The following is a 17102-nucleotide window of genomic DNA, read 5'->3' as shown; positions in this document are numbered from 1 at the left end:
AGCGGAGAGTGTCACAGTTCGTAAGACATAATCATTGTGTCATCTGGTCTGACAAATTACGTCTACTGGCAACCCATCGTTTCTCTTGGGCCAGACCATCTACCCATAATTGTCTTCATCTGCAGACCCCCGATTTCATCTCTTCGAATGCCGGACTTTCATCAATCAGGGGAAGCTAATTGTTATAGTTTCAGAGAGTGCACTAATCACCGCTTCAGATATCTGGCTAACTTTTTTGATATTCGGGTAGCAGAGAGGACGTTCCGAGACAACTTCACCGCTCGATATATACCTGCTGGTCGAATACCCGAAGTAAGACGAAATTTCCAAGCAGAAGCTGCGGGGTTAGTAAATGAGCGTGATGAGCTTTGTCGAGCCAACCCCAGTGACCCTAGAGTCAGGGAGCTAACAGTTGTCGGTGAGCATATGCGGAACCAATGACTCAATCATCTGAAGAGCAGAAATAAGTAAATTATCGGCCTCGGTTAAGTCACTCTCGAACAATGAAACGAAATAAGAAAACACCTCAGCCACTTTTTTCTACGTTACGCTCACTGAGTTGAAGAGGTGCGTAAGTTATTTTAATCGACAGTTTGTCGAGCACTCCGGGAGTGACAGGGCGCGTTAGATATCTTCCTGCCGAGGAGGAACCACAATTTACACATGATGTTATTGCGAATGCCATCAGGAACTCCAAATCATTCAAAGCATTGGGCTCTGATGGAATCTTAATGATAATGCTGAAACCGCTGGATGAGCCGGGTGTTGAGTACCTCAATAATGTTTTCAACCCGTCGCTAGCCACACGCATCGTTCTCGAAGTCTGGAAAATAGACAAGGTGGTCCCCAAGCCAAACATGGATGCCAGCAACAGCCCGATTGAGGTTTTACTCCCGCCTCCTCATCGTAAGAAATAGCTATCCAGTTGCCGGTCATCAGCAACACATGACGACAACACCGTTGCAATGACATGATTTTGTTGCAGTACATGTTCAGGTGTTACCGTGTCATCCTAATTACCATATAGTGGATAAAACCCCCCACCCAGACAGTTCAGGAGGGATCTTTATGATCTAGAAAGAGAGTTTCAACGTTATAAGAGAGAACCCCTATAACAGCAAGCTTATATGCAGGATAGTATAGCATTCCACAGATACAGTCGCAGATGCTGTTTAAAACTATCGGGTGAATGCGGTCCCCGGAGAACTTCCCCATCTATAGCAGCTGAGGAGCGTCAGCTGACACGATAAACCAGAGTAGTTTTGCCTCAACTACGCTCCGGATGGTACAGACTCCCTTCAGCTCGTTAAGGACTTGCTTCAGCTCGTCTATAAAGACCCCTTCAGCTCGTCTATAAAAACTCTCTTCAGCTCGTCTATAAAGAATCCCTTCAGCTCGTATATAAAGACTCCCTTCAGCTCGTCTATAAAGACTCCCTTCAGCTCGTCTATAAGGACTCCCTTCAGTTCGCCTATACAGACTCCCTTCAGCTCTTCTATAAAGACTCCCATTAGCTCGTCTATAAAGACTCCCTTCAGCTCGTCTATAAAGACTCCCTTCAGCTCGTCTATAAAGACTCCCTTCAGCTCGTCTATAAAGACTCCCTTCAGCTCGTCTATAAAGACTCCCTTCTGGTCGTCTATAATGACTATCTCTGCTCGTCTATGAGGACTCTCTTGTGGTCGCCATAAGTAGCCCCTTGTGTTCCCCTTTGCCCGTTCAGCTCGTCTTTAGCGACTCCCTTCAGCTCGTCTATAAAGACTCCCTTCAGCTCGTCTATGAAGACTCCCTTCAGCTCGTCTAAATGACTCCCTTCAGCTCGTCTATAAGACCCCCTTCAGCTTGTCTATAAAAACCCCCTTCAGCTTGTCTATAAAGACTCCCTTCAGCTCGTCTATAAAGACTTCCTTCAGCTCGTTTATAAATACTCCTTTCAGCTCGTCTATAAAGACTCCCTTCAGCTCGTCTATGAAGACTCCCTTCAGCTCGTCTATATGACTCCCTTCAGCTCGTCTATGAAGACTCCCTTCAGCTCGACTTTAAAGACTCCCTTCAGTTCGTCTATACAGACTCCCTTCAGCTCTTCTATAAAGACTCCCATTAGCTCGTCTATAAAGACTCCCTTCAGCTCGTCTATAAAGACTCCCTTCAGCTCGTCTATAAAGACTCCCTTCAGCTCCTCTATAAAGACTCCCTTCAGCTCTTCTATAAAGCAGGTATCGGCACCAATACAAACGCATTGTTTGCGGCCTCACGCATACGACTCTCTCTCGCTCTCTCCACAAACAGCGTGTGCGTTAATGCATTGCTAAAATTAAAAATCATTGAAACAACCGACAACAGAACCTTCTTCATTGACTTCTTAACGAAGACTGAGTGGTGGTTGTTCTGTTGTTATTCTCATCAAGGGCACGTGTGCCCCTTTTTGCCGAACATTGCTATAAAGACTTCCTTTAGCTCGTCTGTAAAGACTCCCTTCAGTTCGTCTATAAAGACTCCCTTCAGCTCGTCTATAAAGACTCACTTCAGCTCGTCTATAAAAACTCCCTTTAGTTCGTCTCTAAAGACTCCCTTCCGCTCGTCTATAAAGACTCCCTTCAGCTCCTCTATAAAGACTCCCTACGGCTCGTCTATAAAGACTCCCTTCAGCTCGTCTATAAAGACTACCTTCAGATCGTCTATAAAGACTCCCTTCAGCTCGTCTATAAAGACTCCCTTCAGCTCGTTAAGGACTTCCTTCAGCTCGTCCATAAAGACTTCGTTCTGCTCGTCTATAAAGACTCCCTTCTGTCCGTCTATAAATACCCCCTTTAGATCGTCTATAAATACCCCCTTTAGATCGTCTATAAAGACTCCCTTCTGCTCGTTAAGGACTCCCTTCAGCTCGTCTATAAAGACTCCTTTCAGCTCGTCTATATAGACTCCCTTCAGCTCCTCTATAAAGACTCCCTTTAGCTCTTCTATAAAGACTCCCTTCAACTCCTCTATAAAGACTCCCTACGGCTCGTTAAGGACTCCCTTCAGCTCGTCTATAAAGACTCCCTACAGCTCGTTAAGGACTCCCTTCAGCTCGTCTTTAAAGACTCCCTTCAGTTCGTCTATAAACACTCCCTTCAGCTCGTCTATAAAGACTCCCTTCAGCTCGTCTATAAAGACCCCCTTTAGCTCTTCTATAAAGACTCCCTTCAGCTCCTCTATAAAGACTCCCTTCAGCTCGTCTATAAAGACTCCCTACAGCTCCTTAAGGACTCCCTTCAGCTCGTCTATAAAGACTCCCTTCAGCTCGTCTATAAAGACTCCCTATAGCCCTTCTATAAAGACTCCCTTCAGCTCGTCTATAAAGACTCCCTTCAGTTCGTCTATAAAGACTCCCTTCAGCTCCTCTATAAAGATTCCCTTCAGCTCGTCTATAAACACTCCCTTCAGCTCGTCTATAAAGACTCCCTTCAGCTCGTCTATAAAGACCCCCTTTAGCTCTTCTATAAAGACTCCCTTCAGCTCCTCTATAAAGACTCCCTTCAGCTCGTCTATAAAGACTCCCTACAGCTCCTTAAGGACTCCCTTCAGCTCGTCTATAAAGACTCCCTTCAGTTCGTCTATAAAGACTCCCTTCAGCTCCTCTATAAAGATTCCCTTCAGCTCGTCTATAAACACTCCCTTCAGCTCGTCTATAAAGACTCCCTTCAGCTCGTCTATAAAGACTCCCTTCAGCTCGTCTATAAAGACTCCCTTCAGCTCGTCGATAAAGACTCCCTTTAGCTCTTCTATAAAGACTCCCTTCAGCTCCTCTATAATGACTCCCTTCAGCTCGTCTATAAAGACTCCCTACAGCTCCTTAAGGACTCCCTTCAGCTCGTCTATAAAGACTTCCATCAGCTCGTCTATAAAGACTCCCTTCAGTTCGTCTATAAACACTCCCTTTAGCTCGTCTATAAAGACTCCCTTCAGCTCGTCTATAACGACTCCCTATAGCCCTTCTATAAAGACTCCCTTCAGCTCGTCTATAAAGACTCCCTTCAGCTCGTCTATAAAGACTCCCTTCAGCTCGTCTATAAAGACTCCCTTCAGTTCGTCTATAAAGACTCCCTTCAGCTCCTCTTAAAGATTCCCTTCAGCTCTTCTATAAAGACTTCCTTTAGCTCGTCTGTAAAGACTCCCTTCAGTTCGTCTATAAAGACTCCCTTCAGCTCGTCTATAAAGACTCCCTTCAGCTCGTCTATAAAGACATCCTTATGTTCGTCTATAAAGATTTCCTTATACTCGTCTGTAGAGACTAACTTCAGTTCGTCCATAAAGACTCCCTTCGGCTGGTCTATAAATAAATCATCCAGCTCATCTTAAAGACTCCCTCCAGCTCGCTTCTGGTCCTCTATAGAAACTCCCCTCAGCTATCTCTGCTCGTCCATGAGAACTCTCTTGTGGCCGTCTATAAATAGCCCCTTGTGTTCGTCTATGAAGACACCCTTTGCTTGTCTATAGTGTTTCTTTTGCCCTCTTCCTTGTGCTCGTCTATAATGACTCTCTTCCTTTCCTCTATAAATACTGTAAAGACTCCCTTATGGATACCCTTCCCACATATTCGGTCATTGTCGTGTTTGTACTTCAGGTTATTGTTTTTTCTTCTATTCCTTCCTTTACCGAAAATATAAAAAAAATATTCTTTGACCATGTCATTAAACCATAACCGATCGCCAGTAATATGATTGGCTGTTGCTCATAACCTGTCATCATGGTGTGGAATATTAATGAGCCAAACAATAGGGTATGTTTTGTTATGACCACATGAAAAAATCTTGACCTTTTTAAAGCTCGTCTTCTTCCTTGAGACAAATAAATTATTCTGCGAATAATTTTTTATTCATTTTTAATTGATTACACTGTGAACCGAAATTTTGGGGGGTGGAAAATTCCTATTGGAGATGAAAGCCCTTGGTGAGTATATACAGAACCCCGAAGGACAGATTCGCCGTGAGTCGAACTTTCGCGATATGGCGTGATGAATATTTTGCTGGAGACCCTCAAGGCCATCTGGAATCAGCCTTATATCATTGTTCGCTGTTGTTTAAGCTTATATTTAAGATGACATGTCTTCAGTAAAATCAAATGAGGATTTTTTTCGTAGAACATTTCGACCTTCTAACTCGCTTCCTTCAATGTCCTTTTCGTCCTTTATTTCAAGAACCGCAATGAAAGTGGCACAAGATGACATTTTTCAGCTTCGGAATATTCTACAAAAATGTCGCTCGGAAGACTTTAGGTACGGTTCCCAAAGACATAAAATCGATAAAATCTTGTTTAAGCGGCCGTTTTTCACTTTTACCCGAATCTTGCTCTGACATCCCTATATCTATTTATTTCAATATATTATTGTTGACCTAGAATTCTAGGAGTCGTTAAAATAGTTGTATCTTGTTGTGCTAAGCACGTTAATTTCATTATTTTTTGGAATAAAGATCCGGATATCCGAAATATGGAACCGGTTATTCTGATATTAAACCGGAATTTTTATCCGGTTTTTGAAAACCGGTTAACCGTATATGTATATCATTAGAAAGCTATTAAAATTGTCAATCAGATATGACTAATATGCATTAGACGTTTTAAGCGGTTATGGTGCTGGAACCAGGGTTTCGGAGTCGGAGTCGGAGTCTACGAGTCGGAGTCGAGCAATTTTGCTGGAGTCGGAGTCGGAGTCTGAGTCGAAAAAAATAACTCGACTCCGACTCCGAGCAAAATTTTTTCCAAGTTATAGATATATAACCTTAAATTTGGAACAAGAACATTTTTTTTAAAATCATTATTTATTTTACTAAGTTAAAGGACAATTCACAGGATATTTACAATCCTCTGAAGTGTAGTCTATTCATCCCTATTTTGTTGATCCAATTGATTCTTCACATTTTTGCAAACAATAGTAAAGTTCTATCAATCGAATTAAGATTGGACCTTCAACCTCTTTCGTCAGAAGTCTTACTGGTCTTCTCACAAAGGTCTATTGGTATTCTCATTTTGTTTTTTTATGAGAAGTCATCATTGTCTTCTATTAAAGACATTGTGGTCTCTATGGGAAATCTTACTGAATACACTGTGACACAAAATGGAAGTTAAGATCTGGGGGAGGAAAATTCTTTTTGGGAAGCCCCAATTGAGATCCCCAAAGGATCCCATAGCTGACATTTCTGAGTCATGACATAAATGATTTTTGTTCTTGAACTCATAAAGTAAAACAAAATGAAATTTTCTACAAAAATGTTCCACCAAAAATTATATGTAGGTTTCCCATATCCAAGAAATCTATATTGTCACGTTTTCATTGTTCTTTATCAGTTTTACCCCTTACTTTCTCAAAAAAAACGTATGTTTATGTATTTCGGTAAATTTCGCATAATCTATTAACTACATATAAAATTCGGATGGTTACGCTTCTGAATTAGGCATCATAAATTCGTTGTTGGTTAACGACAGATTCATCCCGCTATAACTCAGAAATCTGACAAACGGCGAACCTTTCATCCAGGATTGATTAAATACTTAATGAGGGCTTTAGATGTATATATTCAAATAACATAATCTGCCCGAGTTTTCTGCACAATCAATTGCATATACGAAATTCAATGCAATACATAATCATGGAGTTTTCATGAGAAAGGATCGGGTAAAAGTGATAAAGGACAATAAAAACATAACAACATCGATTTCTTGTCCTAGTAAACCGACCCTACATAAAATGTTCCTAGAAACATTTTTGTAGTATATTTTCATGCTCGAAATCTCGTTTGCTAATTTTTCAGTTCCAGAAAACATCCATATGCCTGCGTGCTGAGTGGTGTACACAATATATCTCAAATATTTCAATAAAATTATCCACTCCTCACCAAAGTTCAAAACGTGAGCGCTGAATTTTAGTTTAAGGGGTGATCCCTATTTATAAATTTCAGAAAAAAGTAGAAAGTATAAATAGCATAGAATATGTGGTCAAATTTTTAAGTCGATCGGAACAATATTTCCTCAGTATGAGCGTTGGATGGGAACAATTTATTTCATTTTGTATGCAGCATACTCAATGTAAGATTCGGCAGAAACAGTATTGATATGTTCGAATGTATTCGAACCAATGCACTTTCTAATGAATATGTAAGGAAAAACTAACACATTAGCCTATATAGGCCAAAATATAGGAAATAGTTAAAAATTTGTGCACATTTTATTCATTTTTAGTGGTATAGGAATTTACTCTCGGAGTCGACCCGGAGTCTGAGTCGGAGTCGGAGTCGTGAAAAAAACTCGCCTGGAGTCGGAGTCGGAGTCGAGCCAAAAATACCTCGACTCCGAAACCCTGGCTGGAACAAAAACCGTATTTTTGAACCGTTTCTTAACGTTTGCGAGGATACATTTGTGTGCGTGAAAAAAAATTATGATCATGACCTGGGGGGTGGAAAATTCTTTTTGTAGGTGAAAGCCCTTGGTGTGGACATACAAAACCCTGAAGGGCAGATCCGCCGTGAGTCGAACCTTTGTGTTATGGCGGGTTGAATTCTGGGGTGGTGACCCATTATTGCAAGCGTAAAAAGTTACGTAACTGGGTTTAGGGACAGTATGTGCTAAGTCAAATCGTTTTAAGACGATTTCTGTAGAACATTTAGTGTTTTACTATTATCCTGCCTTGTTGTTTATGTCCTTTTTGTTGAAGAAGGTATACAAATATACTTTAAAGAAAAGGAAAGATACAATTTCGGGGTTAAAATATTAAAACAAAAAAATTCGCAGCCGATTTGGCTAGGGCATACCACGAAAATAATCTTACGCCGACATAGCACATACTGCCCCTGTAGCACCCTAAACCCAGTTACGTAACTTTTTACGCTTGCAATAATGGGTCACCACCCCAGAATTCAACCCGCCATAACACAAAGGTTCGACTCACGGCGGATCTGCCCTTCAGGGTTTTGTATGTCCACACCAAGGGCTTTCACCTACAAAAAGAATTTTCCACCCCCCAGGTCATGATCATAATTTTTTTTCACGCACACAAATGTATCCTCGCAAACGTTAAGAAACGGTTCAAAAATACGGTTTTTGTTCCAGCCAGGGTTTCGGAGTCGAGGTATTTTTGGCTCGACTCCGACTCCGACTCCAGGCGAGTTTTTTTCACGACTCCGACTCCGACTCAGACTCCGGGTCGACTCCGAGAGTAAATTCCTATACCACTAAAAATGAATAAAATGTGCACAAATTTTTAACTATTTCCTATATTTTGGCCTATATAGGCTAATGTGTTAGTTTTTCCTTACATATTCATTAGAAAGTGCATTGGTTCGAATACATTCGAACATATCAATACTGTTTCTGCCGAATCTTACATTGAGTATGCTGCATACAAAATGAAATAAATTGTTCCCATCCAACGCTCATACTGAGGAAATATTGTTCCGATCGACTTACAAATTTGACCACATATTCTATGCTATTTATACTTTCTACTTTTTTCTGAAATTTATAAATAGGGATCACCCCTTAAACTAAAATTCAGCGCTCACGTTTTGAACTTTGGTGAGGAGTGGATAATTTTATTGAAATATTTGAGATATATTGTGTACACCACTCAGCACGCAGGCATATGGATGTTTTCTGGAACTGAAAAATTAGCAAACGAGATTTCGAGCATGAAAATATACTACAAAAATGTTTCTAGGAACATTTTATGTAGGGTCGGTTTACTAGGACAAGAAATCGATGTTGTTATGTTTTTATTGTCCTTTATCACTTTTACCCGATTCTTTCTCATGAAAACTCCATGATTATGTATTGCATTGAATTTCGTATATGCAATTGATTGTGCAGAAAACTCGGGCAGATTATGTTATTTGAATATCTACATCTAAAGCCCTCATTAAGTATTTAATCAATCCTGGATGAAAGGTTCGCCGTTTGTCAGATTTCTGAGTTATAGCGGGATGAATCTGTCGTTAACCAACAACGAATTTATGATGCCTAATTCAGAAGCGTAACCATCCGAATTTTATATGTAGTTAATAGATTATGCGAAATTTACCGAAATACATAAACATACGTTTTTTTTGAGAAAGTAAGGGGTAAAACTGATAAAGAACAATGAAAACGAGACAATATAGATTTCTTGGATATGGGAAACCTACATATAATTTTTGGTGGAACATTTTTGTAGAAAATTTCATTTTGTTTTACTTTATGAGTTCAAGAACAAAAATCATTTATGTCATGAGTCAGAAATGTCAGCTATGGGATCCTTTGGGGATCTCAATTGGGGCTTCCCAAAAAGAATTTTCCTCCCCCAGATCTTAACTTCCATTTTGTGTCACAGTGTATTCAGTAAGATTTCCCATAGAGACCACAATGTCTTTAATAGAAGACAATGATGACTTCTCATAAAAAAACAAAATGAGAATACCAATAGACCTTTGTGAGAAGACCAGTAAGACTTCTGACGAAAGAGGTTGAAGGTCCAATCTTAATTCGATTGATAGAACTTTACTATTGTTTGCAAAAATGTGAAGAATCAATTGGATCAACAAAATAGGGATGAATAGACTACACTTCAGAGGATTGTAAATATCCTGTGAATTGTCCTTTAACTTAGTAAAATAAATAATGATTTTAAAAAAAAATGTTCTTGTTCCAAATTTAAGGTTATATATCTATAACTTGGAAAAAATTTTGCTCGGAGTCGGAGTCGAGTTATTTTTTTCGACTCAGACTCCGACTCCGACTCCAGCAAAATTGCTCGACTCCGACTCGTAGACTCCGACTCCGACTCCGAAACCCTGGTTCCAGCACCATAACCGCTTAAAACGTCTAATGCATATTAGTCATATCTGATTGACAATTTTAATAGCTTTCTAATGATATACATATACGGTTAACCGGTTTTCAAAAACCGGATAAAAATTCCGGTTTAATATCAGAATAACCGGTTCCATATTTCGGATATCCGGATCTTTATTCCAAAAAATAATGAAATTAACGTGCTTAGCACAACAAGATACAACTATTTTAACGACTCCTAGAATTCTAGGTCATCAATAGGTCAACAATAATATATTGAAATAAATAGATATAGGGATGTCAGAGCAAGATTCGGGTAAAAGTGAAAAACGACCGCTTAAACAAGATTTTATCGATTTTATGTCTTTGGGAACCGTACCTAAAATCTTCCGAGCGACATTTTTGTAGAATATTCCGAAGCTGAAAAATGTCATCTTGTGCCACTTTCATTGCGGTTCTTGAAATAAAGGACGAAAAGGACATTGAAGGAAGCGAGTTAGAAGGTCGAAATGTTCTACGAAAAAAATCCTCATTTGATTTGACTGAAGACATGTCATCTTACGTATAAGCTTAAACAACAGCGAACAAAGATATAAGGCTGATTCCAGATGGCCTTGAGGGTCTCCAGCAAAATATTCATCACGCCATATCGCGAAAGTTCGACTCACGGCGAATCTGTCCTTCGGGGTTCTGTATATACTCACCAAGGGCTTTCATCTCCAATAGGCATTTTCCACCCCCCAGACTTTGAGCTCCATTTTGTTGCACAGTGTTATAAAATTGAAATTTAAATGCTTCGATTTTATACGACATTTTAAGAGGCCATTGGAAGTCTGGTACGTAGTAAGAATATCAATTGGAATTTAAAAGATGGGATGAAAGAAGAAGAAATATGGTTTGGATTTGTGGGAATTTTTTCCTTTGGATTACTTAGCCCACGTCCCTTCACCTGTTAAAAATACCAAAAAATTAAGTATTTATTTTTCCGTCTGTTTTCCAGCGTCCCTGTGAATGTCAACGTCAGCGAAAACGTTGCTATTGCTTCCGTCCAAACCGTAAAGAAAATTGGCTATTTTCACGTTACTCAACCGGTTGGAGATGTGGCCTTCACGCCGATTGGACAGAGTTGACCAGCTGTGTCGATCAGGTGTTGGATAAAAATGAAGGAGAATCAGCGAAACGAAGATATTTCTATATTTCACTGATACGAGAACCTTTGCCTCGTTATATGTCCGAATATCGCCACGTTAAACGCGGCGCAACATGGAAAAATTCACGACATTGGTGTCTGGGTAGGCAGGCAACACAAAAAGAATTGCCACCCTGTTATAAGGGTAATGATTGGCTAGATGTTACCATTGATGAATTTGCCGGTTGTGAATCTAACCTGGCGACAAATCGCCAAACACGCATGTTGGCCGATTTGGCCTTGGTGGGTTGTTATAATAAATCAGCAATGCCAGCTCACGAACGGGATCGTGTAATGTTGGCCAGTGCCAAGCGGAATTTGGCATCAATGGCATATTTTGGTTTGACGGAGTATCAAAAGGTAGGGTTTGAAGTTGGGCAACATGGGACAGCCCTCGTCACTGGTGTGCCTATGCTGGCGCCGGTTTGATTAATGCTTAATGTAGATGTGTAGATCTTCGATAAACTCCCAATTTGCCTTAAACTATCTTTATGTAGCATCAATAAAATCGGCGTTGGCGAAGGTGCACAAGTGGCGAAGCTATTCCAAGATACCCTCAAATTTTTCCCCTTTTCTAACCGTCTTTTTTCCTTTTTTATTTTCATTTCAGATCTCCCAGTACATATTTGAGGAGACATTCAACTTACGCTTCGCCATTCCATTTGCACAGCACAATAACACTTTATCCGTTTCGGCCATAAACAATCTGAGACCGGACCAAAGAAAAAAAGTAGAAGACTTAAATAGTTTAGATATTGAATTATATGATTTTGCCAAAAATTTGTTATTTGAAAGGTGAGTTACTTGAGGGAAAAGAAGGTGTAATACTTTATTTTTATACAGAACAAAAAACTCCTGCACATAAATAAAACTAATCTATTGGTCTGTTCCAAAACCTAAAAGAATCTCCAATTTTTATATATTACACTGTGCGACAACAAAAAATGACAAGGAAAACTGAGTAGATAATGAAAGTAGAGTTAAAAATATGAGACACATCTATCGGCGTTTTTAACGTTTACATCGGAAAGTAACCAAAGTAGGCGGGGGAAGTTCCGCCCATTTGTACTTTTTTCGAAATATTCGAGATATCTTGGAATCATTGCATTTTAGTTATATAGTGTCTATGGCAGCTTTACAGAGAAGGATGTGGGGAATATTTTTGTTAAAAATAGTAACCCTCATGCGGTTCATCAAAGTGGTCTTTTTCTCCCTTTTTCGAAAATCTTTTAAAAACTCCTTTAAAATGTGATCATATCAAATCCAAATATTCTACAAAATTGTTCGCCATACAATTTTACTATATGTCTCAGAATACATCAAATCTGTAAATCTTAACTAATCGCCAGGAATCTCTTAAAATGAAAAACACGTTTTAGGGTTAAAGTCGGACTTCATCTCAGTTTATTCAAAATTGTCCCACAAAACATAATTTTAGAGAGATGACATCAAAGACAAAAATATTCTACGTCAAATTTTACTGTGGGTCACCAAAGAAATGAAATGTCTATTTACATTATATATCATGAATATATCAGTATCAATTTTGCTGAAAAAACATAAAAATATTTCCCAATTTTTTTTGATGAAAAAATTTTCCCCCTTTTTTCGAGTTGATACATGAAAATAATATGAAACGTGGTTCTAGGTGAAAAGTGTTAAAAGAAGAAAAATTCTACACAACATTTTACTATGAGTTTCAAAATAAACCATATATCTGGGTATACTATTTTCTTAAGAAAAGTAAATTACAAATTTATATATTTTAGAATAAAATTATTTGTTTTAATTTTGGACTGTTAATTTTACATAATTCCATAGTGGACCAAAATCTAATAAAATCCTTTACTTTTTGGGGATATGGTAAAAAGAAGAAATGTTCCAAATCAAATTTCACTATGTGTCTCTGAATAAAAGAAATCTGTAACCATAACATATAACATTCTAGATGTATCATGAATGACCATACGAATCCAGTAAGGATAGAGCCATGTTTTTTTTCAGCAAAATTGATACTGATATTTTCATGATATATAATGTAAATAGACATTTCATTTCTTTGGTGACCCATAGTGAAATTTGACGAAAAATATTTTTGTCTTTTACGTTATCTCTCTAAAATTATGTTTTGTGGGACAATTTTGAATAACCTCAGATGAAGTCCGACTTTAACCCTAAAACGTGTTTTTCATTTTTAGAGATTCCTGGCGATTAGATAAGATTTGCAGATTTGGTGTATTCTGAGACCTATAGTAAAATTTTATCACAAACAATTTTGTCGAATATTTGGATTTGATATGATCACATTTTAAAGTAGTTTTTGAAAGATTTTCGAAAAAGACCATTTTGGTGAACCGCATGAGGGTTAAAATAAAAATATTCCCCACATCCTCTTCTGTAAAGTTGTCAAAGACACTATATACCTAAAATGCAAGGATTCCAAGATATCATAACACGAATATTTCGAAAAAAAAACTAGAAATCGGCGGAACTTGCCCCGCCTACTTTGGTTACTTTCCGATGTAAACGTTAAAAACGCCGACACATGTGTCTCATATTTTTAGCTCTACTTTCATAATTTACAAAGTTTTTTCCATCATTTTGAAAAAAAATTGAATGTTGTGGCGCAGTTTTATTTTTCTTAATAAATTTCAAAAATAGGAAACCCTTTTGCAGATTCTGGTACAGAACAGGTGTCTTTTATTATATTACATCCATTCCTTGTTTCATTTCAGATTCGAACATTTAAAAGCTCGAGACAAGGATTTTGAAAAACGATTTGCCAATTTGGGCAATATTCAGTACAAGCAAAGTGTTACCGAATTCAATTGGGACAGCAATGTTGATGAGACTGTAAATACAGAACACTGAAAGTGGTGATCTAACGATCGAATGGATGGATGGTTGGCGGCCAAGCTACTGCCAGCCGTTCAACGCAACAACAAAACACCACTACTGTTAGTGGTATAGCAGCTGGCAGCGCCACCAACAACGGCAGATTCCAAGTTTTAGTGGTGTGGCCGAAACTCACCACTCTTTTCCTGCCACTCCGGACATTAATAAAGTTTGAAAAAAACTTTTGGGTAATACACCTTTTAGCAGTGTAGGAACTTCCATTACAGCAGATTCAGGTTCAAGTTTTTTGCAACCCATGTCGCAGACAGATGACATAGAAACTGCCACAGGAACAAGTGGTTAAATCATCTGAAGCGGAACAAGTGGTTAAATCATCTGAAGAGTTGCAACATTGGAGCCGGAATAAGTGAATTGTGGGCAACGGTTAAGTCACTTTCGAACCATGGAAAGGAGGAAGTTAAGACCTCAGTCACGTTTGGCGACGTTACACTGACTGGTCCGAAGAGGTGAGCAAGTTATTTCAATCGACAGTTTGTCGAGCACCCCTTGAGTGTCAGGGCGAAGAGAAGAGTACTACGTCGCACTAGATCTCTTCCTGCCGAGGAAGAACCACCACATCTGACAATGGCTGATGTTGCGAATGTCATCAGGCACGGTAAATCTTCCAAAGCGTTGGGCCCTGATGGATTCTCCATGACAATGTTGAAACAGCAGGATGTGCCGGGAGTTGAGTATCTCGCTAAAGTTCTCAACCTATCGCTAACCACCCATATCGTTCCCGAAGTATGGAAAATGGGCAGGGTGATCCCGCTACAAAAAGCCAGGCAAGGGTGCCCGCAAAGGTGAATCCTACAGGACAATTTATCTTATCCCATCGTCAGAAATAGCTATCCAGATGACGATCATCAGCATGGGTTCCGTAAGCAACACAGCACGACAACAGCGCTGCCCGCCGTCTCCACATATTAGTTGAAGACTCAACCAGAGGAAAAGGGAAAAGCTAAAGCTGTGATGGTGGTGTTAGATTTATCAAAAGCCTTTGATACTGTCAAGCACTCCACGCTGTTTGAGAACATCGAGCAGACAACCCTCCGACCAAGCTGGAAACGTTGGATAATAAAATTATATATGTGGAATTCAAGAACAAGAAGTTCAAGCCCCATATAATGAAACAGAAAGTTCCCCAAGGTGTGGTGATATCTCCGGAACAGTTTAACCTTTACCTTTCCTGTATTCCACCCCCTTCAGGCGGCATCGAGATCGTGACGTATGTAGATGATGTACGAATTTGGTGTCAGGTACCATCCTGGATGTCATTTGTGAAAGCCTGTACTCCTAATTGACTGATCTTACCACCTTTTTACACGCAAAGAATATGGAAATACCTGCCACTAAATCTACGGCCAATGGTCGGCAGAATTGAGAACAGAGTTGAATGTCATGGTTGATGGTATCAGAATTACAACCACAAACTACCCCAAAATTCTAGGGGTCACATTCGACAGCATGTTTATTTCGCCTAGAGCTATCTGCGACAAGCAGAGATGTAGGAACAAGGCAGCACTTGGTAACGCGATAAGTCGGTCTGTGGCGCTATGCGGCGCCAATATGGTCGGCGAATATAAGTGAAACGCAATAGAAAAATATTCAAACCTATCAGAATGCCACCCTGAGAACTGCAACAGGGGGCCTCCTCATGTATTCAGTGGAACACCTACATGAGACGACAAAAATTCTTCCAGTACAGCAGCACAAAGGCATGCTTTCGTTGCAGTACTTGCCAGGGTGTTACCGTGACAGCCATCCAAGCTGCCATATGGTGGATAGGACACTCCACTCTGGCATGTCAGGAGGTGTCTTCATGATCTAGAAAGAGAGCACCCGTAGATCAACAAGCCTATCAGGCAGGTTTAAGTAGTATTCACACGGATGCCGTCGTTGATGCCATAAACAACTATCGTTGAATGCGGTCCTCGGAGAACATGCCCCATTTATCGCGGCTGAGGATTGTCAGTTTCCACGACAAACCAGAGTAGTTTTGACTCAACTATGCTCATATAGGGTGAAACCGTGCAAAACACTGCACCTTTTTAACTGTGCCGCCAAACCTACTCAACTAACTCCCATGGATTTCTCGTTACATTCTATCGAAGCAGTCACATTTCTTGAACTGGAGATAAACCCAAATACTGTTACAACAACAATAACAAGGTGAAAAGTGAACCTGTGTGACACCAGTCAAGCTCCCGGGCCAAATATACCACAACCAAAGCTCCCATCCGTGATCCCGTGGAGTGTCAACAACGTTTGCAGCAACAGACATAATTTGGCAATGGACGGCTTTACATGGTAGGAGAAGAGATATAAATTAATGTTTAATTCAAAATAATATTAAAAAAATATTTTCTATTATTCAGCCCTGGAACAAGATGATGATTTGCCCGATTTACGCGACGCCGATTGAGGCACGATCAAAAACATTTTTGCTTCGTTCGTCAAAGAATTGGATCCCGCAAACAATATGCCAAACGAAGTGCCTTAAACACACATAAAATACCAAAAATACCAAAAATACCATTGCAGCTATTTAAGTTTTGGGGTTTTGTTTTGTAAAAACGCATTTTTAAATTAAGTATATTTACAGAATTCGTATGAATTGTTTGAATGAAATTGATAAAAAGATATTAAATGGAATGATGAATAAGAAACTAGCATTTATATTTATTGGTTACATGGAAGAAACTAAACGGTAAGTTTACTGACTGGTAAGTTTTATAATTAAATCCAATAGGGGACAATCAGTTATGCCCAAATAGTGGAATAATCAATACTGCAATATATGAACTTTTAAGGTTGCAACAAAATGTCTCCTTATGTCTTCGGTGGACCACTTACATAAGTATATTTTGTCGATGTAATATTGCAGTATCTGCGTGGGTGCTATGTGGGCGAATGTTGGTAAAAATTTTATGGAAATGCATGCGACTGGATTTTTAAAAATAATATTGTTTAAATAAGGAGCGTTTGCTTCTCTTGACCCTTTCTCAAAGAAAGGGTGTTTCTATAAACCCTTCCTGAAAGAAAAGGTACTTCCATAGACGCCTACTAAAAGAAATGGCGCTTCTATAGATCCTTACTGAAAGAAAGGGTGCTTCTATAGACCCTTACGGAAAGAAAGGATGCTTCCATAGACCCTTACTGAAAGAGAGGGTGCTTCTATAGACCCTTACGAAAAGAAAGGGTGCTTCCATAGACC

The 17102-nt window shown here is 39.3% G+C and overlaps 1 protein-coding gene across 1 annotated transcript in view; it reads left to right on the top strand.

Moving 5' to 3' along the window:
- Positions 1-16554, top strand: part of LOC141397648 (heparan-sulfate 6-O-sulfotransferase 3-B-like) — a 290759-nt gene extending 274205 nt beyond the window's left edge. The window contains 4 exon segments of the mRNA XM_073974213.1: positions 10802-11350; positions 11601-11785; positions 13726-16195; positions 16264-16554. Coding sequence (XP_073830314.1) covers positions 10802-11350; positions 11601-11785; positions 13726-13861 — 870 coding nt within the window. The 3' untranslated portion in view covers positions 13862-16195; positions 16264-16554.
- Positions 16555-17102: the final 548 nt, after the last annotated feature.

The sequence above is a fragment of the Musca autumnalis genome, unplaced genomic scaffold (assembly GCF_047663935.1).
Source record: "Musca autumnalis isolate F117 unplaced genomic scaffold, ASM4766393v1 scaffold_1, whole genome shotgun sequence".
Classification (NCBI taxonomy): domain Eukaryota; kingdom Metazoa; phylum Arthropoda; class Insecta; order Diptera; family Muscidae; genus Musca; species Musca autumnalis.
The sequence above is the reverse complement of the archived record's forward strand: the minus strand, read 5'-3'. Positions and strand labels throughout refer to the sequence as shown.